At 46.5% G+C, this 27317-nt stretch overlaps 11 protein-coding genes across 11 annotated transcripts; 5 read left to right on the top strand and 6 right to left on the bottom strand.

Annotated features, from left to right (window-relative positions):
* Nucleotides 1-65: 65 nt before the first annotated feature.
* On the bottom strand, nt 66-3316 carry F5Y00DRAFT_159168 (uncharacterized protein). The gene is made up of 2 exons (XM_048004669.1): nt 982-3316; nt 66-929 (listed from the first exon to the last, which is right to left on the bottom strand). The coding sequence occupies exons 1-2, from the start codon at nt 2913-2915 to the stop codon at nt 161-163; spliced, it is 2703 nt and encodes a 900-aa protein (XP_047861829.1). The 5' UTR covers nt 2916-3316; the 3' UTR covers nt 66-160.
* A 154-nt stretch (nt 3317-3470) lies between these two features.
* Nucleotides 3471-4919, top strand: F5Y00DRAFT_245182 (NAD(P)-binding protein). The gene is made up of 4 exons (XM_048008939.1): nt 3471-3822; nt 3878-3978; nt 4065-4536; nt 4597-4919. Exons 1-4 carry the CDS (start codon nt 3744-3746, stop codon nt 4803-4805), a joined length of 861 nt encoding a protein of 286 aa, XP_047861828.1. The 5' UTR covers nt 3471-3743; the 3' UTR covers nt 4806-4919.
* F5Y00DRAFT_245180 (cytochrome P450) lies at nt 4905-6957 on the bottom strand. The gene is made up of 4 exons (XM_048008938.1): nt 6618-6957; nt 5771-6562; nt 5408-5705; nt 4905-5338 (listed from the first exon to the last, which is right to left on the bottom strand). The coding sequence occupies exons 1-4, from the start codon at nt 6792-6794 to the stop codon at nt 5004-5006; spliced, it is 1602 nt and encodes a 533-aa protein (XP_047861827.1). The 5' UTR covers nt 6795-6957; the 3' UTR covers nt 4905-5003.
* A 476-nt stretch (nt 6958-7433) lies between these two features.
* Nucleotides 7434-9266, bottom strand: F5Y00DRAFT_272581 (membrane dipeptidase-domain-containing protein). Its single transcript, XM_048013006.1, has 3 exons — nt 8949-9266; nt 8687-8888; nt 7434-8621 (listed from the first exon to the last, which is right to left on the bottom strand). Exons 1-3 carry the CDS (start codon nt 9221-9223, stop codon nt 7629-7631), a joined length of 1470 nt encoding a protein of 489 aa, XP_047861826.1. The 5' UTR covers nt 9224-9266; the 3' UTR covers nt 7434-7628.
* Nucleotides 9267-9988: 722 nt separating this feature from the next.
* F5Y00DRAFT_265079 (putative gibberellin 20 oxidase) lies at nt 9989-11085 on the bottom strand (the record flags this gene model as incomplete). The annotated part of the gene is made up of 3 exons (XM_048011750.1): nt 9989-10326; nt 10373-10492; nt 10557-11085. The coding sequence occupies 3 exons, from the start codon at nt 11083-11085 to the stop codon at nt 9989-9991; spliced, it is 987 nt and encodes a 328-aa protein (XP_047861825.1).
* Nucleotides 11086-12076: 991 nt separating this feature from the next.
* Nucleotides 12077-14332, top strand: F5Y00DRAFT_245175 (MFS transporter). The gene is made up of 4 exons (XM_048008937.1): nt 12077-12304; nt 12601-12672; nt 12735-13114; nt 13173-14332. Exons 1-4 carry the CDS (start codon nt 12293-12295, stop codon nt 14281-14283), a joined length of 1575 nt encoding a protein of 524 aa, XP_047861824.1. The 5' UTR covers nt 12077-12292; the 3' UTR covers nt 14284-14332.
* Nucleotides 14333-15105: 773 nt separating this feature from the next.
* F5Y00DRAFT_272575 (putative GMC oxidoreductase) lies at nt 15106-16988 on the top strand (the record flags this gene model as incomplete). The annotated part of the gene is made up of 2 exons (XM_048013005.1): nt 15106-15315; nt 15370-16988. 2 exons carry the CDS (start codon nt 15106-15108, stop codon nt 16939-16941), a joined length of 1782 nt encoding a protein of 593 aa, XP_047861823.1. The 3' UTR covers nt 16942-16988.
* A 490-nt stretch (nt 16989-17478) lies between these two features.
* On the top strand, nt 17479-18879 carry F5Y00DRAFT_272573 (M6 metalloprotease; the record flags this gene model as incomplete). The annotated part of the gene is made up of 2 exons (XM_048013004.1): nt 17479-18366; nt 18432-18879. Exons 1-2 carry the CDS (start codon nt 17621-17623, stop codon nt 18877-18879), a joined length of 1194 nt encoding a protein of 397 aa, XP_047861822.1. The 5' UTR covers nt 17479-17620.
* Nucleotides 18880-19496: 617 nt separating this feature from the next.
* On the top strand, nt 19497-21414 carry F5Y00DRAFT_159129 (uncharacterized protein). Its single transcript, XM_048004668.1, has 2 exons — nt 19497-20438; nt 20498-21414. The coding sequence occupies exons 1-2, from the start codon at nt 19767-19769 to the stop codon at nt 21332-21334; spliced, it is 1509 nt and encodes a 502-aa protein (XP_047861821.1). The 5' UTR covers nt 19497-19766; the 3' UTR covers nt 21335-21414.
* A 172-nt stretch (nt 21415-21586) lies between these two features.
* On the bottom strand, nt 21587-22737 carry F5Y00DRAFT_265074 (uncharacterized protein; the record flags this gene model as incomplete). The annotated part of the gene is made up of 3 exons (XM_048011749.1): nt 21587-21951; nt 22017-22578; nt 22639-22737. The coding sequence occupies 3 exons, from the start codon at nt 22735-22737 to the stop codon at nt 21587-21589; spliced, it is 1026 nt and encodes a 341-aa protein (XP_047861820.1).
* A 1588-nt stretch (nt 22738-24325) lies between these two features.
* F5Y00DRAFT_245169 (SURF6-domain-containing protein) lies at nt 24326-26404 on the bottom strand. Its single transcript, XM_048008936.1, has 3 exons — nt 26228-26404; nt 26059-26142; nt 24326-26000 (listed from the first exon to the last, which is right to left on the bottom strand). Exons 1-3 carry the CDS (start codon nt 26246-26248, stop codon nt 24513-24515), a joined length of 1593 nt encoding a protein of 530 aa, XP_047861819.1. The 5' UTR covers nt 26249-26404; the 3' UTR covers nt 24326-24512.
* Between the last annotated feature and the right edge of the window lie 913 nt (nt 26405-27317).

The following is a 27317-nucleotide window of genomic DNA, read 5'->3' as shown; positions in this document are numbered from 1 at the left end:
ATATCCAAACAGCGTTACTAACTCTTTAACGGGGTCTTAGAAATCAGATAAAATTTTTGTTCAACGGTCAAATTAGAGAGGCCAATGTATGTGTACTGAGTAGGTAGCTACATCAAATACATAGTATACTACATAGTATACTACCTAGGTAAGTACTCACTTAGCTGCTCGTCAACTCAACAACCACATCACCACTAGCCGTCAACGGGATCCGCCACCCCGATCGCTCACAAGTCGCCTCGGGACTCGATACGCTGTAGGAGGCCGAGTCCCCACTCTTGTCGACCCACAGAACCGCGGCGGCCGCCTTTGGTGCACCGGAAAGCTGCGTTAGTACGACGGAAATGGCTCCCGAGGAGCTTGTATAGCTGAAACTGCTTATTCTGCCAGCGTCCGTATTAATTGTCACACCAAGTGGCCCAATGAAGATACGTCGCGTCACAGGGCCGTTAATCTGCACGCTAACCTCGCCATCGTTTTCGGTGTTGGAAAGCACACCACCGTAGGCGAGGAGTCCGAAGCTGGCGTGCTCCGCGACGTAGGTGCCAGATCCAAGGACTAGCCCGAGAAACCCGGGGCCGTAGTCCCCGCTATAGCCGTCCCATTTCAGGGTGTCGGGCCAGGAGTGGAAAGATGCAGACGCGAATCCAGCTTGGTTGATGTTGGATAAAGGTCCACTGGAGCCGCCATAGCCGACTTGTAAGAGATACGTGTCGGAAGGGTTGCTGCGAAAGGCTGAGAGGAGAACTAGAGAATTGAGGCCTGACCCGTAATGATGGATTTGGCGCTCGATGCGTTCGAGTTTGCCGCCGTAGATATTATCCCAGTACCTACGAGCGTTCCCATTCCATCCCCAGTGGGGAACCGTGGGCATATAACCTAGAACACTATTTACTGTCTTTGTTGCTGTGCTTGAGAAGCCGAAATATCTAGTAACTGCCATTAGTGGCGATCTTAGGTTAAGAGAAAGAAAGAGCTTACTTCGCCCAGTAGTAAACCCCCTCTTGGCCGGTGGAGTCCCAAGCCATCTCACTTCCGTATGGAACTTCTTCTGAATCCCATTGTGCAGCCCTTGATCTCATAGCTTTAGTGAGCGTATCAACCTGTGTAGTTAGACCTTCTCGGGTGAGATCGGTAAGAATTTCCCCAAACACGGTTTCTCCCATTAAACCGAGCCGATTATATCCAACATCGGACTGCATTCCGCGTATGACGGTGCTATAAGCCTGGTTGATGTACCATTTCCAATCATGGCTTTTTACTAGCTCAGGGTAGGCCCGTGCCACACGGTATAACGACCAATAGGCTGCTGCAACATGAACGTAGTCGTAGGCCCGATCGATTGCGTAGGCCGCGTCCTTGTTCCATGATGTCCAGCTAGACCAATCGAAAGCGGAATTGTAGGTGTATTTTGGGACTACTGAGGGTTCATAGTAGAAGATACTCTTACGAACGCCAAAATCTTTCGTCTGGATAGTGCCCCAGAGAACCTTATCAATGAACATCTCGAGCTTTGATACTTCCTCGGGGTCCGGCTGTATAACCTGCTTCACCGTTGCAGCGAGGTATGCACCCACACCTCCTTCGTCACTAAGTCCGGCAATCCATACTCGCGAGTCTTGCGCCACGATAGAGTTGGCCTCGTAGTCATAACTCATAACTGAGGGAGCACGACCGAAAGGGTCCGATGTGTCATTGAACCACTGCTTCGTTGTGAGGAACCGTCCTAGATCTCCGATAGCCTCCGTACCAGACTTAGTAACGTAGTAATGAATCGTTTGGGTCTTTCCGTCCTCGTAGTCGATAGTGAGCCTTGAGCGGCCCCAGAAGGTTGGAGACGGAGTTATGCCATATGAGCCCGATGAGAGCTGGCTGAAGGCTAAGGACTCTACGGGCTCACTGGAAAAAGATATCGGGTTCGACTGGGCGTTTAGGAAAAGTTGCGACGTTGATCCTCTTGGGATTATGTACCCGGGAACACCATAAGCTACGGGGGTGCCGGTTTTTCGCACAGTCTCATCAATGTCGCGGACACCACCTTTAGCCACGGAAAAGCGTACACCAAATTGTAGTGTTTGGCCAGGTTGGAGGGTTTTTGATGAAGGCGCATTCCATGGTTGCACATTTGCCCATTCTTTCTCAGCCCATGCACGGCTGAGGACCTGCCACTCATAGAAGCCCTCGAAGGTCTGGCTACCGTAAGCTGTAGCTTCGTAAGAAGGCTCGGCTAGATTACGGTATGCTTCCAACGGAGTATCCCCAAGTGGTGTCACGACAAGCGCGGCGCCGGTTCCGCGAACTGGGCTGACGCGGATGTAACCCGCGTGCATGCCGACATATGGATCGGATAGTGAACACAGACGCTGCGTATCTTCTGCAGCACGATTTGTAAAAATGCTGTTGAACTCGGCCGGAAACCCCAAACCGCCTATCTCAACGGGAGACGCTCCCGAGTTCTCGATTGTGAAACGTAGACCTAGGTCACCGGAGACATCGAGCCATTCGCGAGTCACATTTAAAGGTCCCCCATCAGGAAGTGTTGGTGCCAAACCTGAAGAAGCTAGGACTCCTGTTCCGACCTTGCGGGTGGTGACGGCCTTCCGGGAAGCTGCGGAGTCGCCGTCGATCCACGGACCATAATTATCTTCGCGATAACGGTACGTAATATCACCCCAATGATACTGACCATTTCCAGCTCGAGCGGATATCAAATCAAAGGGTAGAAAATCGAACGAGTCCCCTGCCGGACTTAGCGACGCGAGCACTTGCGCATCGCGAACAATCTTAGCGTTGAAATTGGCAGTTTTAATGGTGATATAACCATTCTTAAGGCCTAGATCGTCGCTTTGACATACGACACGGCAGAAGAGGCAAGCGAGGCCAACGATGAAAAGTTCACTACTAAAGCGAAACATGATGCATCAGTGAATGATTCATCGCAGCTCAGCTCGGGGTTCGTGAAAAGGGTTCTATGAGCATAAATAGCCGGATCTTTTGCGATGTGCCATCTTGAATGGGTCTTGGGTAGTCCATTGCAGTCGTGGCTATTGACATTAGGTCGTATCGCAGGCCGGGCTCTCATCCTGATCTGGCGTTGCATTCTGACCGGAACGGATCTCTGGTAATCGACACGATGCTGCGGGGTATAAATGAAGAATAATTGCACAAATCGCAGCGGAACATGTTAAAGTTATTACATCCAAGATCCCGATTTCAATCTGGTGCTACTGGACCTACATCCTAGGTAGGTAGGTACCTATGCATGTAATATAAGGATTAATGGAAGGCAGAGATGATTGGACTTTTTTAAACAAACCGCTATACCACTAAAAGGTTATTTGGTAATAGATTTTATTCTATTATGCTTTATATCTATATCGGACAGATAGTCATATCTGACAGACTTTTTCTTTTCTAAGCAGCAACAAAATACATGTAGATAGTAGATAAGACAATGTACACACATGTAAGGTAAGAGCAGTCTCATCACGCAAGCATGTACGTGTAGGTAAGCACCTGCAAGCCGGACGCTACTAGGTTCTAGGTTAAGTACCCCCTACCTTAGGTAACCTACATACATGAGGTAGTAATGTCCTCATCCTTTCAGCTCTTCCTCCGTCCATTATCTACCACCTAACCTACCAAGGGACCTACAAACATCCCACGTTCAACAGAATTACAAGAGCTACTTCATAATTAATACTACCCCTTTCAAACCCGGGAATTAGTCATATTATCTAACAATGGCCTCAACCTCAGTAGAACCCAATGACCTTTTCGGAGTCAAAGGATTAGTCGTTGTTGTAACGGGCGGGGGAAGTGGTAGGTTGTCTCATGCCGGTTCATCTATGAGTGAATGACTGAACATAAAATATAGGCATTGGTCTCATGATGGTAAACGCCCTAGAGAGCAACGGTGCGATTGTCTATATTATCGGTCGTCGCAAGGAGACCCTAGAGAAAGCTGCTGCTACTGCTGTACGTTGCCTCGTCAATCACTACATCTTCACTACATCTCCCAGATGCATTATTAACTTTCCTGCCCATTATTCGCGTCGATATAGAAGCATGGAAATATTCGCATAATCCAAGGCGATGTTTGTAACAAGGCCGACCTTGAGCGGGCCGTCGCTGAGATCAAGTCAGCAGTAGGATATGTCAATGTTGTAGTCGCCAATTCTGGTGTAGCTGGCCCTACTATGGGCGCACTGTCTCAAAACCCCAGTCTCTCGGACTTCCGCAACGTCGTCTTCGGCTGGGATACGGCCGAATTCAATAACACGTATGCTGTAAACTCTACAGGCGTGTTTTTCACCGTCGCTGCATTCTTAGAGCTTCTTGACGAAGGTAACAAGCGTGGAAATCTGAAGCAGAAGAGTCAGGTCATCGCCACGTCCAGCATTGGAGCATACAACAGAATCCCTGCTGCTGGATATGCGTACGGAAGCTCCAAGGCCGGAGTGATCCACATGATGAAGCAGTTGGCAACCGCTCTTGTGCCGTATAGCATTCGATCCAATGTCATCGCCCCGGGATGTAAGTTAGCTCTTTCGTAGCCAATTTCTTCTTGGGTTACTAACTGAAGTTATACGATAGTCTACCCTAGCGAAATGACCGAGCCTCTGCTCAAAAACCGGCAAACTGAGGAGTGGCCCAAGAGCGTTGTTCCAGAACAGAGAATTGGCGACCAGGAAGATATTGCCGGCGCGATCCTTTTTCTTGTAAGTAAAGCTGGCGCCTACGTCAATGGGAATGTACTGGTGACGGATGGAGGACGATTGGGCGTTGTACCTTCTGCGTATTGAAATGGTTTAGAATGACATGGGGATATGGCAATTACTATAGCCTGAAAAGGGGCATCTGCTAGATCACTTGCAATATGAAGATCTGAGCACATTAAATTTGGTATGATATCTGAGTCTTCATTGACGTTCCTAAATTTTCTAATGAAGTGAAACTGTCCAATTGACTCCCAACCTTACAGCCGCTGCTCCCCATTTCCATCATGAACCATCAGGGCTTTCTAGCCAAGCTGCAAGCTTTTCTCCTCCTCTCGGGATAAATCTGGCGCGCCACCCGCGTGGGGTGCCGACAAAAGCCATACCCTTCAACCCCTTAATCGGATCAATCGCCTCTATTGTCTCTCCTTCCGCGGGCAGGATACGGAAATGCGCAATCAGATGCAAGAACACCGTATATAAAGCATTATGAGCCAGATGCGATGCGACACACATCCGCCCGCCGATTCCAAATGCGAATTGGTGTGCGTGTATATTAGAAGAATTTTGTAGCCAGCGCTCGGGGATAAACGTGTCTGGCTCAGTGAAGAGTTCCGGATCTGGAGTGGAGGAACTTAGTTTCAAACAGACGGCCAAGTTTATGTCGTGAGGGAAGATTTAGGACATACCTCGATTGCAAGCCCAGGAGTTTAGGAATACCATCGTGTTCGCCGGGATCGTGGCACGCTTCCAAGTCACATCGGTGTAAGTGGCCTTTGGGAGGGCTAGCTTTAATACCACGAAGTATCGTGAGATTTCCTTCGTTAAGGCGTCGATGTACTCGACTTTCGTCGAAGCATATGCGTTTGACGGTAAGCTGAGGACCCCTGCATCTCTGATTGCGGAGTAAGCCTTTTCTTGTATGTCTGGTCGATGGGCGAGAAGCAGACAGGCCCATGAAAGGGTAGGTTGGTTCGAGTCCGCGCCCTATTTAGGATCAGCATGTACGCTATCGCTTGGGATGGTTATATGCGAAACGATAGAGGACATACCGCCATCATACTTAAGCTAACACTGATCAGCTCTTCTCTCGTGAGTGTCGCAGATTCCGGATCTCTGAGCACGGCCCCCTGAATACACGGCTTGTCTTCACCCCTCTGCACTTCATCCTTCAGCTTCTCCAAAAGAATATCATTATACTCTAATCGGCGACGTCCGATATCCGCTGCGTGATTCTTTGGCTGTGCGTCAATTCCTAGGAACTGCGCTATGGGCTCCCAATACCGCAGTAAAGGGACATAATTGGCGTAGTTCTTGCCGGTGTCGCGAAACTTGGAGATTTCTCCTTCGACGTAGATGATCTCAGACAAGAGCGGATCATCGGTGAGAGATTTGACGCTCGACACACGCGTCCCATAGTTCAATGTTAGGCTTAAATTCAACGAGAAACGCTTCACTGCGGGCCGGAAGTCGATCTCAACAGTACCATCCCGACACGCCGAGTATAGGTCCTTGAGGAACTCGCGCGCCTCCAGATTCAGGAGCGGCCCGTATGTATCCACGCGGGTCCTGTTCAATGCGCCCGCGGCCAGCTTTCTCCTCCGCTTACAACTCTCGTCCCAAGGGCTGGTTCCAATGCTCGTCACGGCCTTGCTAACTTTTTTGTGGAATACATAAAACGTCGGCCGCGAGTTCATCGCGTGACTCTGCCCAAGGAACAATTGCTTAGCTGCCCGCGTGGAGTTGATAACAACTGCGGTCGTATTGCCGAGTTGGATTTGGAACACCGGGCCGTACTTGAAGGACCATCGCCGATATGTTTCCGCAGGTATCACATCAGGATGCTGCGATGTTGTTAGTATAGGTATGAGTTACAAGGGGATAAAGTGTTTCATGTACTTGGAAGAGATTCCCAACTATGGGCCACCCGCGAGGCCCTGGAAGATTCTTTATCCTACTACGATATCGGGCGATTTCATTTTGGATGAGGTAAATAACGAGTCCTAGGATTGGTACGGAGATAATATATTTGAGAAATTTGAAAATATAGAGAGGTGATGTTTCTATGAGTGACATCTTGGAACGAGATAAAGCCAATGGGGTAGTCAAATTGGCCCCGTGAGTAAAGTTGATAGAATACTATTACATCTAACCCAGGCCGACGAGGTGAATAAGGTTGACATGATAGCTTGCAGATGTACCCCTCCTAAAGGGTAGTATCTCGTCAAGATCATAGGAGTTAGACATGCTGCTTAGGTAGGCTATCATTTTTCTGTCTATCTTAAAGCAGGACTTACGCAGTACAACTCCACAATCACGACATCCTTGATTTCTTCTTGTCATGCCATTATTCCTCCGATATAGTCGCGTTAAAATTAGGCGAAAGCCTATATCTCGCATCTCCTTCAGTCGGCTAGCTCCTCAAGTTCACGACGGACATAACCTCGGAGCATGTGCATACGAATGATAGTACCATCTTCGGCTCGCCCCTGCCGAGCAGAAACCAACATCGGCAAGAAATGGGGTATCCAGGCAGACGGGTCTAGTATGCCGCGCTTGTTGTCCTCCAGAGCTTCGATAGTCTATCCCCAGCTAGCTGAAAACGCCATTGTGGAGAACGATGGCGATTCCAAGGATTCCGAACCCGACTGTAAGGATTCGACCGGTAGATGAAAAAATTAAGCGATGCGTATACCACGTGGGAGACATTGTTTACCTAAATTTGAGGTGCGCTGCATGTAGACGTAGGGTGATATCGTAGTTCGCACCTGCGTTTACTAAGTTCTACAGATGTGCCGTCTCAGAAAATATTTACAATTATTAATTAACGATACTCATATCGACAGGTAGGTCAATATTACCTTCTAATGTTTTTTCAATGTTACCCCTGATCTATTTACTTTGGGTGGTTTATACACCTTTGACTGCTGGGTTATGCTTCCCCTCTCCATCTACGTTAAACATGTACGGCTTATCCGCAGCGCCAGCCTCGATAGCCTTTTGTCTACTCCCTCTCAACATCCAAGGCGAGTCCTTTAGTCCCTTATGCCATTCCCTTCCTTCATATTCTTCTTCTACAGGCTTCTCCCCTGTAGCTTGTATCTCACGCGCTCGTTGCTCGATCCTTGACCAAACGCGGAGGATGTTTTCTCCTGCAAATAGGCGGATCTGCTCATCGGTCGCGCCACGTTCCATCAGAAGTTGAACGAGATCGGGGAACTTTGAGACATCTTCTAGGCCGATGGGTACATAGGGGGTTCCTGAAAAATCGCTGCCCACACCGACGCAATCCCAGCCGCATACCTCCGCAATGTGAAATATGTGATCTACAACATCGTGAATAGTCGCCTGGTCTGGGTCTTTCATCTTGAGGAACCGATTCACGAATACGGCCATGACGATGCCTCCGTTGCGCTTTACCGTTCGGAGAACGTCGTCGGGTACGTTCCGAAGGTGTGGAGTTACACTGTAAGCCCCTGAATGCGAAAAGATGACCGGTGCTTGTGCTACACTCAGCACATCTCTCATCGTCTGATGCGACACATGCGATAGGTCTACTATCATTCCTAACCGATTCATCTCCTTGATAGCATCATACCCTAATTTAGAGAGCCCATCGTCGGGTCCTCCAGCCGCCACAGTAGAAGCCGAAGTCGCGAATGAATTGTCGCAGTTATGAGTGAGGGTAATATAGCGTGCTCCAAGATTGTACATCTGCCGTATGCTAGCAATACTGCCCCCAACCTGATGGCCGCCTTCAATGCCGATCATACTAGAGATGCGGCCTGACTTGAAAGCTTTACGGGCGCAGGCCGTCGTATCACAGTACTGGAGATCCTTAGGGTGCTCGTCGATGAATCTTCTAGTGACATCAATTTGCTCTAAAGTATCCCTTACTATCCACTGTTTGTCTGTCTCAGTATCTAGTCGCTAAGTGTCAAATTGCAATTATTTTCAATGTAACTTACAGATGGATCTTCAAACTGTTGCTGATGAACATCACAATGCACATACACACTCCAAAACTGACCCCCCACCATTCCCGTTCGCATCCTCTGAAGGTCTGTATGACCCAGGAGTCTTTTATTTAAGTCAACCCGGCCATCATATATGCGATTATGCAACTCTATGCGCAATTGCCAGGGTAAATCATTATGCCCATCAATTAAGCTATAGTTATAAAGGATTAAATTAACAATAGTTCCAAATTGGGTGTTGGTCAGAACCTACGGTGTCGTCTTCAAAACTCTCCTCGTCCGCTCCACGTAGTTTGTCGGATCAATAGAGGATTGACCTGGCCATATAAATGCTAGGGGACTTAACAGAAATGCAAATCCAGCTGCAAATAAATGATATCGAAATTTAGAAAAGAATCCCGAGTTGTGTGTTTGAGAATGAACAATGAGAGAACGTTCAGGAGCACTCGAGTCTACTCTTTGTGGAGACTGGGACTGCCCATCGGTAGCTGGCGATGTGCTTTCAATGTTGGTTTGCTGTTCTTCCATGATGAATCAGCTGCGCCTTGTAAGCTTGGAGCCAGAACGATCAATAGAGATCATGAAAATAAAACGAGTATGATATTAAGTGGTGATATTGAATTCTCCCCCCTTCCCCCTCCCTCTCCCCCCGGTGGAAGTGGGGCACGCTCCGCGAGATAGGGGTTAGTAGCGGTTATTAGGTAGTCTTCCCCCGCCGTCACATCAAATACAGCTCTCCGGTCCATACCTATCCCTGAAATAATAGTGCGATTGCGTGCTTCTATACTCTGATGCCATATGATGATAAGAACCGCATCTATTAGAGCTCCCGAGAGTTTTGCATGCGGAGCTACTCGATAATCCTGATGTCGGCTTATAACTACTTCTTCTGGCCGGAGGGGGCTTGATTATACGTATTTTGACAAGAATGAGAGACTATTCTAAGCGAGGTCAGCAACTAGCTTTTTCTCTAAGTCCAAAGTCCAGAATTGCCAATTAAATAATATTTTTACCAGAGCAGACCATTAATATAAAACCTAATCTCTGGATTTAGGTCTACAGGACCGCTTTGTGCGCCTAGCGAAAACTAGTTGCTTGAAGCATAACCCCCCAGGTGCAGTACTAACGCCAAATACACCAAAAATCTGTCTCAAAAGGAATCTCAAAGGCTCAACTTGCAAATCTGTAAACCAAAACTTATTATTTTAAAGGACTATAACGGATCAATGTGGATTAAATATGGAAGGTCTATTGAGCTATCGTCGTCATCCCAGTCATTTGAAATACCTGTTGCTACTTTCCTTCTTCATTTTCGGCTTCCCCATAAGTATCCTCGTATCGTTTTTTTAAATGTGCTTCTACCGTTGTAGGGCCATATAGAGGAGTCTCGCCAGGTTCGATACATGTTGGAATGCATTCGATTACTTGATCCAACGAGCCTTCGTTGAATAACACTACGCTGTATCTATCCTTGTTCGATATCGGTGTAATCACGCGGTGCATAGTAGACATGTATCGGCCATTCGTCCACCGTTCCATTATATCACCGATGTTGACAATATACGCGTCTTGAACGTACGGTACGGGATGCCATGTGCTGCTGGGCCGGTGGAAGACTTCCAAGCCACCGACTAAACCGTTAGCAGCTAAAACATAAATGCAGAATAAAGCACTTACCATCGTCCTGCAGCAGCAATGTCATAGCACCGAAGTCCGTATGGGCACCGGTTCCTCGAAAGTGTTTTGCTGATTCAATAGTACTTCGAGGATATCTGTGTGCGCGGCACATCGCGATCGCTGATATGTATGGTTAAGGGGTTAGCACTTGCCAGATAACGAATGTGCCGAGTTCATTTCTAACAGTCTTGACTATTCACAAAAGCATCAAAGTAATATTCGTCGAGATGAAGGCTTAATGCCAGTAGTCGAAACATCTTTACGCTGAGACTTCGCACAGAGGCGAAATACTCCTCCATCGTGGAGCGAAATCCTGGACAATCCCTTTCTTCTGGCCATAAATTCGGGCCCTGGAGGAGCCTCCCAGGCGGCTTTTCGGGACCTATCATGAATCCCTCTTTCTGATCTACGAAGTCACCCTCGAATGTCAGAGCCCCGACGGCCTCGTAACCCCGTGCGCCATTGGCCGAAAGACTGCGACTCAATGCCGACTTTTTGGCTACGGGAAGATCGTAAAATTGGGTAACCTTGTCGAAGAGACGAGTTCGCAACTCGGCAGGGATATCGTGGCCAACGATCTGGAAAAATCCAGGGGCGCAACACGCGGCGTTCAATTCGCTTGCAATTTCGGCCGTTCGAAGCGAATCGCCAGCCAGATAACCAGAAATATCAATAACTGGGATTATAGAGTTTAAAGATTGGTTAATAGTCATCTTGAGATACTGATAGTCCAAGTTTGTTCGCCATTGCTTAGTATCAAGTTCACGACTGGATGAATATTTCGTGGCAATCCCCTCTCCCAATTATCGGGTGCTCGGGGTTTAAAGCTCCTAATATCGTATTCTTTATATCATTGGTTGTAAATGTAGTGTTGCGTTGGTAAGGCTATACTCTTCAACCTAGGTTCGTTAACTATCAATGTCATCAAAATCATTATTCTAGCCCCTTTTTCCGCAGCGCAAAAAATGATTCCACATAATTCCTATTTTCCCATTTACTGTAGCCTATAATACATTTAGTTATTAGGGCCTTTAACCAGGTTGATACATTACCCTTTTACGACAAATAAGTGTGGTCCGACTACTTTTATTTCTAACACGTTTGGAGTGTTTTATTATGTTACCTTACTACAACGCAAAAGCCGTCTACCAGTAGCCTCGGCCTCCGGGACCGCCTAGCTATACTACGCACTGGTGATGGCTAAGAACGGCTGAAATTAAGCAATAGAACCAATATGTACGAATTATGCAATGCGATAATCTCAAATAATTTTGTCAATGGAGTATACCGCATCTACTAAGAAACAATTGATTCTAGGGCACGGACCACGGGCGTCGACTACACTATATTTGCAATGACTTAGACCACATCCGGCTTTCGCTAAAGCACCCCACAGCAAGATGTGCTCAAATCATTTCCAAATATCGTATAGTTGATCTCCATGGTCCGTGCCCTAGAATCAATTGTTTCTTAGAGAATGCGGTATCGTGTATGCATATGCCGCAAGTCTTGGTGGGCAAGTAGGGTCCTTAATTAGGTACTTGGGTACCTAGAAACATCCCAAATATGCTTAAATTAGGATAGTATTAGCTGCAGGTTAGCGGCACGGGCCGCAACCCTTTTAGGGTAAGTTTGGGTAAATTTAGTAGGGAAGACTTTCTATTGGCCAATCGGATTTTCGCGACAAGGACGTGCCATCAGAATTCCAAAATCTTTTCATTTTATGCCGTATCGACCTCCAACGAGAGAATAGCTACGAGAGAACATACACAGCCCCGTGTTTAAATGATCTTCTTAAATCTCGGCGTGACTCACCACGCCGTAAGTGATGCCGTACCTATGTAGGGGGAGTGCCGTAAGGGGTGCCGTAATGGATCCCCGTATGAGAGACATTCTTAAAAGTCGAAGCGGCTCAAAGTCATGATTCTGAATGTTTGTTGTTTTTGAATCTATCATACCAAGTTGACATGTAGAAATTCGACTACCTACACTCTCTTGCTTTACTAACATCACTGCCCGCGATGCGACCTCCAGATGATATGCCCGCTTCTTCTGCCGCTACCGCGGTGTCGGTACACTCCACCGCCAACGATTCTGCAATTCTAGAGAAAATGAACAGCCAAGAAGCCCCCGTGCAATCGCGCCCTCAAGAAGTGCAGGATGTTGAAAAGCAAGAAGTGGAAAATAGCGAACCCACCGTCGATGCTGCTGCTGCTGACGCCGACCAGGAGTATCCTGCCTTCTGGAAATTGGTCCTCCTGTTGATCGCCCTTTGTATGGCCATGCTCGTTGTGTCCCTGGTAAGTCGCTATTGTTGGAAGACGTATGTGTTTACGTCGGAGTCTCCTAACCCCCTCCTTAGGACGGTACTATTCTCGCCACCGCCATCCCCCGAATCACCAACGAGTTCAACTCCTTAGATGATGTTGCTTGGTACGGAAGTTCGTACCTCTTCGCTGTTTGCGCACTGCAGTTGATGTTCGGCAAATTCTACGTCATGTACTCCGTGAAATGGGTATTTTTGGTGGGCGTCTTCGTTTTCGAGATTGGTTCCCTCATCGCCGCCGTTTCTCCGTCTTCAGCCGTTCTGATCGTCGGGCGGACTGTCTCTGGTTTAGGCGCCGCCGGTATCTTCGCAGGGGCCATCATTATTTTGGCAACTAATGTACCCCTGAGACTACGACCCATTTACACTGGTCTCTTGTCGAGCATGCACGGTATCGCCAGTGTAGCTGGTCCTCTGTAAACAACTTCATCCTTTTGCTAAACTTTTGTTCACGCGTTCTAACATTGGCGGTAGTTTGGGAGGTGTCTTTACCGACCACGTAACTTGGCGGTGGTGTTTCTACATTAACCTTCCTCTTGGCGGTATTACCATTCTGTTCCTCATTCTCTTTTTGCCGGACAAGCCACCGGCGCAGCCCGGTTTGCCCTTCAAGGAACAGGTTAAGCAGTTTGATCTTCCCGGCAGTTTCTTCCTGATCCCTTCTGTCATCTGCCTTCTCCTCGCCTTACAATGGGGTGGTGCTGTATATCCCTGGAGCGACGGCCGAATTATCGCGTTATTTGTTGTATTTGGCGTCCTTGCTATTATCTTCTGGATCGTCGAACTCTGGCAGAAGGACCGAGCCACCGTTCCGTTGCGAGTCCTAAAGAACAAGAATATCATTGGCGCTGTATGGTACGGTGTGTGCATGGGCGCCGCTCTCTTCATCTTTTCCTACTACCTCCCGATTTGGTTCCAGGCAGTGAAGGGAGTTTCGGCTACTCAATCTGGCATTGATAACTTACCCAGTATCCTTGGTCTCGTTGTCTTTTCCATCATTGGTGGAGGTCTTGCCACCGTGTTGGGCATGTATACGCCGCTGCTCATTGCTTCTTCGACGATCACTGCGGTTGGATCTGGCCTTCTCAGTACTCTTAAGGTTGATTCTACCATCGGATATTGGTTTGGGTACCAAGTAATACTTTCGCTTGGTGCTGGTCTAGGTGCTCAGAACGTCATGCTCGTCGCCCAAGTTACTGTCCCTATGGCTGATATGCCTATGGCTATCTCTATTTTAACCTTCACGCAGTCGCTGTCTTCTTCGATCTTCCTCGCCGTGGCCCAGAACGTCTTCCAAAACCAGCTGATTAAGAATATTATCGTCCAAGCCCCCGAAGTCGATTCCGCTTCTGTTATCAGGGGTGGTGCCACCGCGTTGAGGGATACTGTCTCGCCCGAGCTGTTGCCTGCTGTCCTCGAAGCGTACAACAATGCCCTCACGCAAACATTTTACGTTGCTGTTGCCGTTAGCTCTCTGTCCATCATCGGGCCCATTTTTATGGATTGGCTTTCCTTAAAGCAGCCAGAAACGAAGCCTACAGAAGACGTCCCGTGTCACACGGACAACATGGCTGAGACTTATTGAATACGAATGCAGCCAAGGGCCAGTAGGGCGGTTAGGATAACTATTATTTTCAGAATCATTGGATGAGATGCAGGTAGAATGCAAGATAGCCAACACACAATTGAGGGTGCGGTTAGCTACGGAGATACATTTCCTAGAATTGTCTACAAATAGGGTCCTGATCTCCTCAGACTGAGATAGAGAGATCATCAAGGACCTTGAGACCTTAGAAAATTATTAGTAATCTGAATACGTTCCAAGCCCTTATACAGACCTTGTTACATTCTATAAGTCATAGTCGACTCAAGTTAAAATCCTAGTAACGAGTAAACAGACAAGATCTAGTTTGGCGGTTAAGATAACTATTTCCCAAATTATCGGATGAGATGTATCACAACATGATGCAAGTAGAATTTAAGATAACCAATATATAACTGAGGGGGTGGCTAAGTATGAAGATACGTACTTTAGATCATCTATAAATAGGTTGTGATCTCCTTAGATTAAGAAGAGAGATCACTAAGGACCTTGTTACATAACTCAAGCTTCTATAGTTGAGGTTAGAGTTATATGTAAAGCAACGAACTTCTCTCTACACTTTTTGCTCCACTTCGTGATAAAGTAATCATCTTCTGCAATAGTGGTTGGCTACACGACTTCTACTACATACCCGAGGTTCTTCTACTTTGGCTCCGGAACCTCCGATCCAGCATTACACTCCTCAATTCCTATCCAGCCGTTGTCATTTCAACTACCACATGACTACCTTTCAACGGTTTCACCCTCAACGCTACCTTACACCCTCGTAAAGAAAAGCACAGTCGCACTAGTATAATATATCCAATGGCTTCCGACAGCTACGACTATATTATTGTTGGAGGCGGCCTAGCGGGCCTTGTCCTTGCTGCACGACTTTCCGAAGATCCTAATACCAGCGTTCTTGTGATTGAAGCCGGGGAAGATATGAGGGATGACGCCATGGTAAAGAATCCTTCTATGTGGCCGCAACTTCTTGGCTCAGGAGCATCGTGGAATTTTAAGACTGCCCCTCAGGTACGTAGCTGGCCTCATACATCTTTTAGTATACCAACTCACCTTTCGAATAAGGAGGGACTTGGCGGTCGCGAAATCAACTTTCCTCAAGGGCGTCTTGTTGGCGGATCGAGTGCCGTAAATGGTCTTATGTTCTTCGAGACATCCAAAGCAGATATTGGTGCATGGGCGGACTTAGGGAACCCAGGATGGGAATCATCGAATTTCTCCAAAGCTCTCAAGAGAGCATATAGTGCGGTTCTTCCATCTAAGGAGATAAAGGGGGACGGTCCGCTTCAATTGGCATTTCCCGACGAAGATAACGGATGGCCACAAGTTTGGAGAGACACGCTAAGTGCACTTGGATTCCCGACGGCCAACGACCCCTTTTCCGACCAGGTATACGGCAGTGTTACAATTCCTGATTCCATACGCAATCCTACGAAGGAAAGGAGCTTTTCCGGAAATGCACACTTCGAGCCAGCAGTGAATCGGCCGAACCTAACTCTGTGGTCCTGCACCTTGGTAGAAAAGATTATTTTTGAGAAAGGCGACAAAGTAACCGCAACTGGAATTCGGTATACTAAAGGAGGAGAATCACAGACCGTGAACGCCCAAAAGGAAATACTAATTACGGCCGGGGCCATTAATTCGCCCAAACTGCTTGAGCTTTCGGGCATAGGCGATAAAGCCTTGCTGGAGTCACTTGGCATCGATGTCGTTATCGACAACCCATGCGTTGGCGAAAACCTACAAAATCATCCTATATGCTATATTAACTTTCAGGTTCTAGATGAAGAGGGCTTCGAGACAGTAGACAAACTTGCACAGGGTGACCCAGATGCCCTTGCGGCTGCTATCGAAGCCTATTCCAACCACACCGGTCCTTTGTCTAGAAGTGGTGCTAATCATGCCGCATACCTTCCGTTCCCTGGCATCAAAACTGAAAGCGGAGCACAAACTGTCTCGAAAATCCTAGAGATAATAGGCTCTGAGACCCACACAGACAAGGTGCCAGCAGCGTTTACGAAGAAGCACGAATCATTCGTGCGCTCTGTGCTTCTTTCGCAAACAGAGGCTTCTTGCACTTACCTCTCGATACCTGGCTTTGGTAGAAACAATCCTGATGGGTCAAGGACATCTATGCCACAATCTCAGGACGGAGAAAGGTATTTCACAGTCGCTCTGCTCCTTGATCATCCACTCTCGCGGGGTTCAGTACATATCGAATCTGCATCCAGTTCGGCGTCTCCCATCGTCGACCCTAAATACCTTACACACCCTCTCGATGTGGAGGTTCTAGCACACCATCTACGGTTCATAGAATCACTGATTTCTACAGAGCCACTAGCGAGCCACATCAAGTCAGATGGCAAACGCAACCCGGCCTTCTCGCTTGAAAATTTGGATAATGCGCGCAACTACGCGCGCGACACCGCTGTAGGAGCCATCCACTTCACTGGTACTTGTTCAATGATGCCGCGGGATATGGGCGGTGTTGTTAGTCCCGAGTTACGTGTTTACGGCTGCTCGAACCTGCGCGTCTGTGACGCTAGCGTTATCCCTATAGTTCCTCACGCGGGTACGCAGGCGGCAGTGTATGGAGTTGCGGAAATGGCTGCGGATATTATCAAATCTGGTCGTTGAGGCCCAGTATATACGCCAGAGCCACCCTAGGATAGTTGGTACAGGACAGAACAGATATTAGTGATATATCTTGGTAAAGTTTGAATAGGTCCTCAGCAGAGGAGTTATAGAGAAAGCACCCAGTCACAAGGAGAGCCTCTAATCACCTTTTTGACTTTGTAACCAGCACACGAAAACATAACGATAATAGGTAGGTACCTAAGTAACAAGTATGTATGAATTTGTAACAAATCAAATCTAGTTATTAATTACCAACCCAACACACTTCATGGAACTAGAAGAGTGCTCAAATACCTATATGTATATGATGGGCCAACTCTTTGGTGAACCCCTATCTAAGATATTTATCAATTACTCATTCTTACTCTTAGTAAACTGGGTTTATATGGATATACGACTCGGCTAAATGTCGACCGAGGGAACAGGGGAGCTATCAACCGCTCTCGTAAGGTATTTTCACGCTTAGGGAATATGGCTATGTCTTTAGATAAGACCTGCAGGCATGAAATCAAAGAGCTATACTTAAACCAGCGTCCCCCGCATATTCCATTCTGGGGAGGTGACAGTCGTATCAACGACTTTAGATAATGGATTGATTTACATAAAACAACACTCAGCTCATTCAAATCAGCTCTGAAATTTCATAAACGGGATACCAAAATACCGTACCCAAGATACAATGGTCAATCCTATTCAGCTGCTCGAAACTGCGCTAAGGATGGCAGCGTGGTATACGATAATATCATTAATCTTACCGTTCGCTTCGGCAAAAGATACTCGCCCTCGCCCTAGAGCAGATATATCGGCGTGCAAGTTGGCGGCTAACAGCAATGTTTACCTTAGTGCGGGATTCGGATACGAGCTGAACTGCGCTCCTAGCACTGGTACCTTGAGCGCGTTCATGATCTTCGTCGATTTTGCTGATCAAGCCGCTATCGAAACCCCTCAGAGCTTGTATGATTTCTTTTTGCCAGCAGCAGCAGAATGGTATGCCACGTCGTCATACGGAGCGCTTACACTAAATGTCACTGCTGATACGTCGCGTTTCTATCGGATGCCTGCTAAGGCAGATTCTTACGGATGGCAACGCGGCCTCAGTTATGAAATGCATCAAAAGTATATACAAGATGCGTTAGATGCGTATGGAAAGACCATCCCACCTACTGATGTACTATATGTCGTCCCAACCGCTAATGCCGCCGCTATCTCTTTCTCTCCTACTTTCATGGGCGACGTTAAGACACGCGACGGGACATATGTTGCCAAGAAGTCGGTGACGTTCGGCTTAGACGCATACGAAACTTGGAAGTATCTTGTCTTGAACCATGAGACAGGCCACACAATGTGTTTGCCGGATTACTACCCCTTTAACGGAAGCGCAACTGGCTTGTTCATAGGAGGATGGGATTTGATGGGACTTATTAGGTAAGAGTCGAATCTAAGAAAAGCTCATGGAAGCAGCACCTATAACTAAGATTTAACCTGCGTAGCGGGCCAAGTCCTGATTATTTTGCTTGGGATAAGTGGCGGCTAGGATGGTTATCTGATGAACAAATAAGCTGCGTCGCGGAAACGGGCTCAACGACGCACACATTGACTCCATTAGAGAAACCAGGAGGCTCTAAGGCCGTGGTCATCAAGCACAGCAGCACAGACGTATTGGTGGCAGAATTACGCTCAGCTAGCGGCCTCGACTCGGCATCTTGTTCAACTGGCGTACTACTTTACACGGTCTCAACGACGACGGCGACAGGAGAAGGCCCTATTCGGGTGTTGGACACAACCCCTGGATCGAGTGGTTGCGCGGGTGATAAGTTGAATGATGCACCACTATCCCTGGGAGGAATAAGTTCGTATACTGTTCCGGGTTGGGGTATAAAAGTCACGGTTGTGAGCGAGTCTAACGGTAGTGTTGACGTTAGGGTGGAAGTTTCGTGATGTCAGTCTCTCATAGTCTCCGCTAACTACAACATACCTCTTGTATATCCTCTTGTATACTCTTATGTATATAAATCGACCCGAACCACTAATTAAGGTTACTTGAGCTTTCCCAATGAGGAATGCAACTGAATCGTAATTGGTTGTATCTTCGCGGCTCAGTTACCAGTGCCGCCGCACAGGTGCCTCTAGGCGAAAGCTTAAGTATTTATTCAGCCTAGCTTGAGTGCTGTGTAACTATCTCCTATAGTTAAGCTATGTTTAATAAATTACGTTGAGTATTTATTAGTTTAGTCTTTTCTATACGTTCCCGGTGTCTTCTAATCTACTACTAAGATCGTGTCCATAGCAGTACTCCAGCCACAAAACGGTTTCAACAACCCAGTCGTTGATAGGGTATTGTAGGTACTGTCGATCTCTACTAAGCGCTCTGGGGGGCTTCGTGCATTATTAATGCTCCTGGCCTGAAAATCCTTCCCTTGGTACCGACCTATTGGAATGTTTGGCTAGTTCAACTACGGTCTAGTGAATCATCCTTGGCGTATCCAGCATCCCAGTCAGTCTCAGCACCGCCCAAAAGCTGGTACCGTATGTCACTAATGCGGAATTGCTATCCACGCGAGGATTGTTGCCTTATTTGGAACATAAACAGGGTCAGACCATAATCTCCCCGACCTTCTATTCGTGGAAGAGGCCGTCAAGTTTAGACCGTGCTCGACAGGGCTGAGAAGCTTACTTATACCTACATACTACATATTAACTAGTTTCATCCTGGATCCTACCTCTTCTTCTCCCTCTTCCTTTTGATCAGTCGCGATTCAACGCCACATGGTCAATGTATTTTGTACGGCACCGACAGACCAATCTGTCCGTCTATCCAAAAAATCATGAGTTCTCCGAGGGATAACTACGAATATAGCACGTTAGAGGTGGACACCGACGCGCATACCCGAAATCAATATGCCGAGACGACCCACGCCGCACAGTTTCCGGAGGTCAATCAGAATGCGACCGAACATTTCAATTATCCCGAGGTCGTTGGTGTTGCTGGCGATCCCCCCAAAGGAGATATAGACCGCACCCTTCCGGAACCGGTTTTCATACAGGAGACGGAGAAAGCATTAGACGCGCCAGTACCGCCAGAACCTAGGATATGTGGAATGAAGCGAAAGATTTTCTGGGCCGTTGTTATCGGAGCTGTGATTGCTATTGTAGCAATTGTAGCAGGAGTTGTTGCCGGTGTTGTAACAAGAAGAGATAATATTTCTAGTTCAGACTCAAGCAGTGGTCAGGATCCAGCAGCTTCACAGGACGACGAGACCGCTCTATACGCTAATACTAATCTTGCGACCGCCAACTTCACAGACGAGTTTGGATATGAGAACTATCTAGTAGCCTACCAGTTAAATAACAAGGCCATATACTTGTCGGCATGGAACTCGTCGCATAAAAGCTGGGTGGTATCACCGATAGTTGATGGCAAGACAAATAATCTAGGTTTGGACAGCGTTAGGAAGGGAACCGCGTTGTCACTTGATGTGTTCGCGTATGATGATACGGTGAGGAATTAAACATGACGGAAATATTGAACGAACCAAAATACTAATACTTGCTCTAGAGACGCGATATACACGTATACTGGCAACTTCCCGACAGCGGCGGTCTAGCTACAATCAAAGCTCTAACTTACAATAATGACAAGGGCATCTCGACACAGTCGACTATCCCAACTGCAAATTGGGTGGATTCGCAAGCCGGAGATAGTTATATTTCTACCGCCGGATCGTCCCTCGCCTCGTACGGAAAGCAGTGCGACTTATGCAACCAATACACATACCTCTACTGGCAGACGTCTGCTGGAATAAGAGAAGCTAGCTACCAGAATGACACCAGCGGATGGTATAGTAACACGAATGTCATTCAGGTTGACATATCGGCGCCCGCCGAGAACGCGTCTCTTGTTCAGGCACACGCAGCCGCTGCGACAACAGACGGCCACAGGAGCATGAATCTTTTCTACCGCTCTGTTACCAGCGCACTATCTCAGATCGTGAATGGCGATGGTCGGTACGTAGGGCATTACCTTGGGCGGGATATAGGACCTAAAACCGCGATTGCTGCCTTCTCGACGGGCTTCAACGAGACGAGCACCGGCTGGTCCGAACCGCTGGGCTTCCAGGTTTTAACCATGGACCCTACTGTCGATGACGGAGTCCAATTGACATATTATAAAGGGGGTAATTGGACTGCGGCGGATCAAGAAGTTAGCGATTTATCAGATTGCAAAGACCGCGGGATAATTGTTGCCAGTCACGCTCGGAGGATATATTGCCTAGAAGGCCAGAACGATAACGACGTGAAGATTGTGGAATATGAATGGCTCGGCGACCCCAGCGATACATCGACGTATACGAATTACAATAAGATAGGAAACGTGGATGTTAGTGTAAAATAATGGAAAATAAAATCGGTAACGTTAGGTTATATTTAATCACATCATATAGGTAATAAATTGAACTTCAGAGCGCAGACAAACCATGGAACCAGTCAATTCGGCATAATTCCATCCCTTCTGGAACTAGATCTTAATATGCGACCCTTCTATTGAGATGACCCGGAAAGGCAACTTCGTATAAACACTTATCAATTACTTGTAAATATAAACAGGTAGCTATCCCAACCTTGTCCGACTTTTTACTATAGTGTTTTACACTTCCATTTTTGCCATCTCGGTAGAGAAATCTGATCGCGTAACTTCGTAAGTATACTCGGCACGAATAAAGGGAAAGTTAAACGTCCCTTCCATACGGTCCCAATCACGAGAACGACGACTCGCGCATACTGTCGTGATATTGCAGCCGGCGTCAAACGGATTACCAAAGTCTTCTCGGTTACTTTGAGACTTGATGGGTGCGCTATGAGGGAGGGCTGAACTGGGAGCTTTAGATGATATGATCGTCTCTCGTTTCTTAGGCTGGCTCAAAATAATCTTCTGCAGCACTGGCATCGACCCTGAGATGATACCAATGCCCGTTTCGATGTTCGACCACAGCACAGTTTTCAAGGTCCAGACTGTACGTTGCGACATATTAGAACCGCACAGCAATTAAACAGCAGGTAGTGGTAATGCAACTCACAATGTAAACCTTTTCCCGTAAACCGTTGAATATCATACATACGGATTACCGTGCAAATAGAAGCGAACAGCCCGAATAACAAAAGCAAGCTAATTAGTAGCTTTTTCAGCTTGAGTTGAGTATTCCACATCATGACTGCCGGTAAAACAGTACATGCCACATCAGTCGCGATCGTTATAATCGTAGTAGCATATATGATGCCCAGCATGTTATCTTTATCTTTGCATGCTATCTTGCCATCTCTCATGAGTCTCTTGTCCCAAATAGCTTCGACGGAATCACATTGAGTTAAGAGACCTATGACGCCAACGAGAAACGATGCAAAGCTTGCCAGGAGAAGAGTATAGATCGCGAAGCGGATATATTTCGTGGGCTTTCTCAGCCGAAACATAGTCAAGCAGATAGAAGCCTTGACGATTAAAAGGCATGAAGCGTATAATAGTGACCAAAGGGTCAGATATTTGTTACTTTCGACCTGCATGGATATAGGAATATTCGCATTGGGGGTACCGTTATATAGTACGCTTCTACAAGCAAATCCAATGTTAACAATATATATTATCTATGAGTTTCTCGTTAATAAGATCAAGATGCTCGATTGCTATAATGTAAGAATACTGACCAATGCGGCCAACATCAAACCATCATCCCACCAGAACGATCTTTCGGCCCATTGGATGTATACTCTAAAAAATACAACGATGGACGAGACTAGAGCCATTATAATTGTTACAATATATATGGCTAGTCCCGTCCCACGTATAGGAGGTAGACTTCTGCTTTCCATGATATTTAACTCTAATAAGATCATGATCATGTGTAAGTGTTTTGAACTTGAAAGGTTTATCCTAAGTCGAGGAGGACATTTGAAATTAAGAGGGTAATGATAAACATAAGTCAACCGAATTCAACCCCATGGCCACGAAGCTCTAGACTTACCTCCCGAGTTCAGGAACTCTAACAATGGCGCTATAACATCATCGTGATAATCTTTAGGCCGATTCAACAAAGACCTTATAGAATTTCTACAGATTCCAGAACGTTAAGTTTTAAAAACAAGCCCTATATTGCGAGCCTAGTAACGATTATTAATGCTCACCGGAAACCTTCCGGTGAAATGAAACAAAGGACGATAAAAAGTACATTCACGACGATTGGTCAATGGTCACGCACATCAGGAACACTTCCGCGGTTAGCCAAGTTTAACAAAGACTACATGACTCGAACCTGTCATCAATTCCGCATATGTCAAGATAGGTACAGGAGGTGCATTTCGCACACCACCAAGAGGCCGACAAGTACCTTAAACGCACCGAGCTTCGAACGCGAGATTCCGATAGGATATGTGCTCAGATACTCTCAATACAATGAACATTCAAAGTTATCGAGGTCTCTATTCCCGTATATAAAGAATATAACGATTGGACCATTTCCAATAATTATCAATTTCGATTCTCCATCTCAATAGTCTTAGTAGCACCTAGTAAGAAAATTGAGGTATTGGGAGTAATACGACAATACTACAATACTACAACACTAGTATTACTTACAGAGTGAGTTACTCGAGATATGATTGGTAGTATTCCGATTAAGACGGTGGACTTGTCAATGGTGGCGAGTATTCAAGCTATCCGTTCAAGTTGATTATGTCTTCAGAAACAATGCCGAAGTATTTTGCTATAGACTACCTGAGTCATGCTCAGACTATTTACATAAAGAACCAGCCTATGTGGCCAACGGTAAAATAATATCCCTACAATGTACTCTCCTTAAATATGTTTTAAAGGGCAACAGTTTTACTTACTCAAAGCGATAATAAGACGTCATAATTAATTCCTGAGCCGGGCTCAAGCCGTTCACATGTGCCATATTGATATTAAGACGTAGCGATAAACTTATAAGTTTTATATTGGGCACTGCCTAATACATTGATTTATGGGATAAGAAGAGATTCGTAGTTTGGTACCTACGCGATTATAAGATAATGCCAATTTCCTATGACTATGATAACATTTTGGAAGTTAGCGTATATTTACCCCTATTTTGACCGTCTACATGAAGCAATCAAGAAAATCTAATTAGGCACTACTTACGAAGAACCCCCCATAGGTCTCTATAAGGCTAAAAGTATAATGTTAGAAAGCATTGGAACTTGAAGTCAACGTCCGGATTTGTCACTTGACTACTAAGACACCTATTTAATAGAACAAAGAGGTCCTAGCTAAATCAACGTTCCAATCTCAACTTAGTTCATATTTCTTAAGTCAGCACATCTAAATTCTCACCCACTCACATCCTCGAGTCAAGTGGGACAAGATTACAGTCCTCGGTAATTTTTACCATCGGGACATCGAGATTACAGGGTGTTAAAATGTTTGGATAACCCAGATACGCCAACTGCTGGTCTGCCTGAAGCACACTATATACATGATGCAAACAACCTTAAGTAAAGGGGTAAGACGGTAAGCTCTAGGCATAGACAGATCACATAGTAACTTATTTCTTCTTCCCGCCACCTATAAACGAACCCTCAAACCCTGCTCTGCTCTTAGCCTTTTTAGCCCCCTTCTTCTTGCCGCTTTTGCCCGCGAGCTTCTCCTCACGTCGTTTTCTGATGTTCTCCTCTCGCTTCTTTTGTCGATCCTTCATCGCCTTGGCAACACCCTCCTTCCTGGCTGACCATTCCTTTTCGCTCTTCTTCTTTGTCGTCTCCTTACGTTTGACAGCTTTCTTGAGCAACTTTTCGTCGTCCTTGATCTTCTCGCCTTCTGCACGTCGCCTCGCAGTAAGCCAAAGTTCCTTGTCTTCAACGTCCTTTCGCTTTTCTTCGTTCATCTCTTGCAGCCGCTTCTTTTGGTTCTCTAGCTTTTCAAGGGCTGTCTTAGGATCTGATGGGCCCTTCTTCTTGCCGCTACTGAGAACATGTGAGAGATCATGGGATAATTGAGAGCCATCACCAAATCCAATCCGGCCAAAGGAGAAGTTATTGTTCTCGAGATCGATGGCTGGGCTAAGAATGCTGCCTGGAGAGTTACGGGCAGATGCCAAAGCCTCTTCACGCTTGAGGTCTTCTTCTACTTTAGCCTTTTGTCGCAACTCTTTCTTGTGTGCTTTTCGCTCCGCTTGTTTTTGGCGTCGCGCTTCGATTAGCTCCTGACGCGTACGTATTGGCTTTCCATCAACATCGGCTTTTCGCGCATCGCGGAGCGCTTGTATCTTTGCCGCGAGGCGAGCACGAAGAGCGGTGGTATCAGGGGGAATCTTGATATGCTTTGGCTTTTCAGCAGGGGCGGAGGATGATACGGACGTTGTACTTGGAGCTTGGCCGGTTGAGTCGGCGGGCGTACCGTTGGTGTCGAAGACGGGGGATTGGGGTTCCGATGGAGGGGGCGAGGGGGCAGATACCGAGTTTTGTTCTTCGGCAGCATCAGCGAGACCAGAAACATCAAGGGGCTTGACATCCGAGGCATCAACTTCTTCTTCCGCCTCTGGCTGCTCATCGTCAGTCTCGGTGCTAGCGTCGGCGGATTTGATATCACCATTTGGCGCTGGGCTGGTCTTCGTTTCTCTAGGCCCTAACTTGATCTTGTTGACACCCTTGATAGTTTGTCTCTGGAAGGCTGCCTCCTCTTCCCTTAGCTGCTGTCGTTCCGCCTTTCGTTCCTTTCGCGCAGCTCTCTTCTCTTGCAACCGCCGTTCTTTTTCGCTCAGCTCGGATTGCTCCTCGTTCAACTTCTTTTGCTTCTTGGCATCTTGTGCCGCCTTCCTCTTCAATCCTTCGCCAGGCTTCTCAGTCTCGACTCCTTCCACATCAGACCAGTCTTCGTCATCTCCATCTTGCATCTGATTGCGCTTCCGCTTTTTTAATGCCTGCTCATCCATAACTTCTTTCACACTTCGGTTCAGCGCGCTATCGGGATCGAGCTTATTACGTCGGGCAGCAGCCGCCTCAGCTTTGGTCTGCTTCTTCCGTTTCCATTGGTCCTGCGCAATGATAAGTAATGGAAATGAGTTAGGTGCGTTGCTACGGAGTGCGACTTACGGTCGTGTCTTCTCCATAATACATTCTGGCAGGTATTAACGACAAGAGTCCATCGAAGGACTTCTGCGAATTGAGGAGACGCTCCTATGTATTGAGGTGTCGGTTATCATTCTTCAAGAGCACGCGATATCCTGTCGGCGATACAGGTCGGATTGTTGGATTAACCAACCTTTAACGAAGAGTCCTCCATAATGCCTATTAAACTAGGAGATCAAGTAGAATGATGCTCCGTACTTCCTCCTACCAGTAGTATTTATCAAATCGACAAACGAAGGTAGGTTGGCGTAATTGAGACTTCGTTAAAAATTGGATGATGGAGATTAGTAGACGGAAGAAAAAGTTCAAGGTTAAAAAAAAAAAAAAAAAAAAAAGTTGGTTGCCCGCAGCAGTGGTACCAGTACCAGTGTTAGAAAAGCCTGGGGCCTTGGGCTACAGCAAAAAGTAGATGAAGTCGAGCCTTGATTGGATGGAACAAGAATCGGTTTTTTGCTGGTGGGAATTTTTTATTAGTGCGGAGTTTATCGCTTACCTTATCAAATACGAAATCTTGGCACTTTTATGAAGGGGTCTTACCGTATGAGGCATTGTCCTGTTCTTGTGGGGGTGACATCATTATCGATAAGAAATATACACTACACTATGTACATGAATATTAGTTGTACTTAGGTAGGTAGGCATTCATATAAGCGTTAATTCTATGTGAGATTTGCACTATACGTACCTAGGTAGTCATCTAAAGATACTACTAATCGCCTTTAACGAATTACAAGATCTCATTATGACCCATGATAATAAACCTTTCTTTTGTAAATGCCATTCCAGTTTTATTTCGGGGAGAGACGTACTACCCCACTAACACGGCAAAGATATATGGAGACCCGAACAACCCGGAGTTGGGTGGAGATGAAAGATCGGCCCCACTGAACAAACAGACCCTCCTACCTTTTATCGATAAAGGGATACCCTTGGTCCATGAACACAAGATACGGACGAAGATAGAGTGCGTACATTTGTCATCTACATGTATACCTACGTTTACTATATGGTGTATAATGTTGCTTTTAAGACTTATTGCTGGCTTTAATGAATATATAAGTCAAGTCTCCCATTTAAGGATATTCCAATTATTTAGTTGAAAATCCCTGGCCTTTTTTGTTTAGCATATTACACATTTGCATCGCCATTTTTTCAAAATCTATATAGGTAAGTACTGAAGTCCGTATTGTCAAGTGTGAGAGTACCTATATTTTAGTAATAAT

This window comes from Daldinia vernicosa, assembly GCF_022497035.1.
Source record: "Daldinia vernicosa strain CBS 139.73 unplaced genomic scaffold F5Y00scaffold_50, whole genome shotgun sequence".
Classification (NCBI taxonomy): Eukaryota; Fungi; Ascomycota; class Sordariomycetes; order Xylariales; family Hypoxylaceae; genus Daldinia; species Daldinia vernicosa.
Note: the sequence above shows the minus strand (reverse complement) of the source record. Positions and strands in the feature narration are given on the sequence as shown.

Bases quoted from the DNA above. Each gene is read 5' to 3' on its own strand.
- F5Y00DRAFT_159168 (XM_048004669.1), bottom strand. From the start codon at position 2,915: ATGTTTCGCTTTAGTAGTGAACTTTTCATCGTTGGCCTCGCTTGCCTC. The intron at 930-981 runs GTAAGCTCTTTC...GGCAGTTACTAG, and splicing joins GGGGTTTACTACTGGGCGAA to ATATTTCGGCTTCTCAAGCA.
- F5Y00DRAFT_245182 (XM_048008939.1), top strand. From the start codon at position 3,744: ATGGCCTCAACCTCAGTAGAACCCAATGACCTTTTCGGAGTCAAAGGA. The intron at 3,979-4,064 runs GTACGTTGCCTC...GCGTCGATATAG, and splicing joins AGAAAGCTGCTGCTACTGCT to AAGCATGGAAATATTCGCAT. The intron at 4,537-4,596 runs GTAAGTTAGCTC...GTTATACGATAG, and splicing joins CAATGTCATCGCCCCGGGAT to TCTACCCTAGCGAAATGACC.
- F5Y00DRAFT_245180 (XM_048008938.1), bottom strand. From the start codon at position 6,794: ATGTCACTCATAGAAACATCACCTCTCTATATTTTCAAATTTCTCAAA. The intron at 6,563-6,617 runs GTACATGAAACA...ACAACATCGCAG, and splicing joins TAGTTGGGAATCTCTTCCAA to CATCCTGATGTGATACCTGC. The intron at 5,339-5,407 runs GTATGTCCTAAA...CCTCCACTCCAG, and splicing joins CTCCTGGGCTTGCAATCGAG to ATCCGGAACTCTTCACTGAG.
- F5Y00DRAFT_272581 (XM_048013006.1), bottom strand. From the start codon at position 9,223: ATGGAAGAACAGCAAACCAACATTGAAAGCACATCGCCAGCTACCGAT. The intron at 8,889-8,948 runs GTAGGTTCTGAC...TTATAACTATAG, and splicing joins AGAGTTTTGAAGACGACACC to CTTAATTGATGGGCATAATG. The intron at 8,622-8,686 runs GTAAGTTACATT...ACAGACAAACAG, and splicing joins AACAGTTTGAAGATCCATCT to TGGATAGTAAGGGATACTTT.
- F5Y00DRAFT_245175 (XM_048008937.1), top strand. The intron at 12,673-12,734 runs GTAAGTCGCTAT...CCCCCTCCTTAG, and splicing joins CCATGCTCGTTGTGTCCCTG to GACGGTACTATTCTCGCCAC. The intron at 13,115-13,172 runs GTAAACAACTTC...CATTGGCGGTAG, and splicing joins GCCAGTGTAGCTGGTCCTCT to TTTGGGAGGTGTCTTTACCG.
- F5Y00DRAFT_159129 (XM_048004668.1), top strand. From the start codon at position 19,767: ATGAGTTCTCCGAGGGATAACTACGAATATAGCACGTTAGAGGTGGAC. The intron at 20,439-20,497 runs GTGAGGAATTAA...TACTTGCTCTAG, and splicing joins TGTTCGCGTATGATGATACG to AGACGCGATATACACGTATA.
- F5Y00DRAFT_245169 (XM_048008936.1), bottom strand. From the start codon at position 26,248: ATGGAGGACTCTTCGTTAAAG. The intron at 26,143-26,227 runs GTTGGTTAATCC...CTCAATACATAG, and splicing joins TGGAGGACTCTTCGTTAAAG to GAGCGTCTCCTCAATTCGCA. The intron at 26,001-26,058 runs GTAAGTCGCACT...ATCATTGCGCAG, and splicing joins ATTATGGAGAAGACACGACC to GACCAATGGAAACGGAAGAA.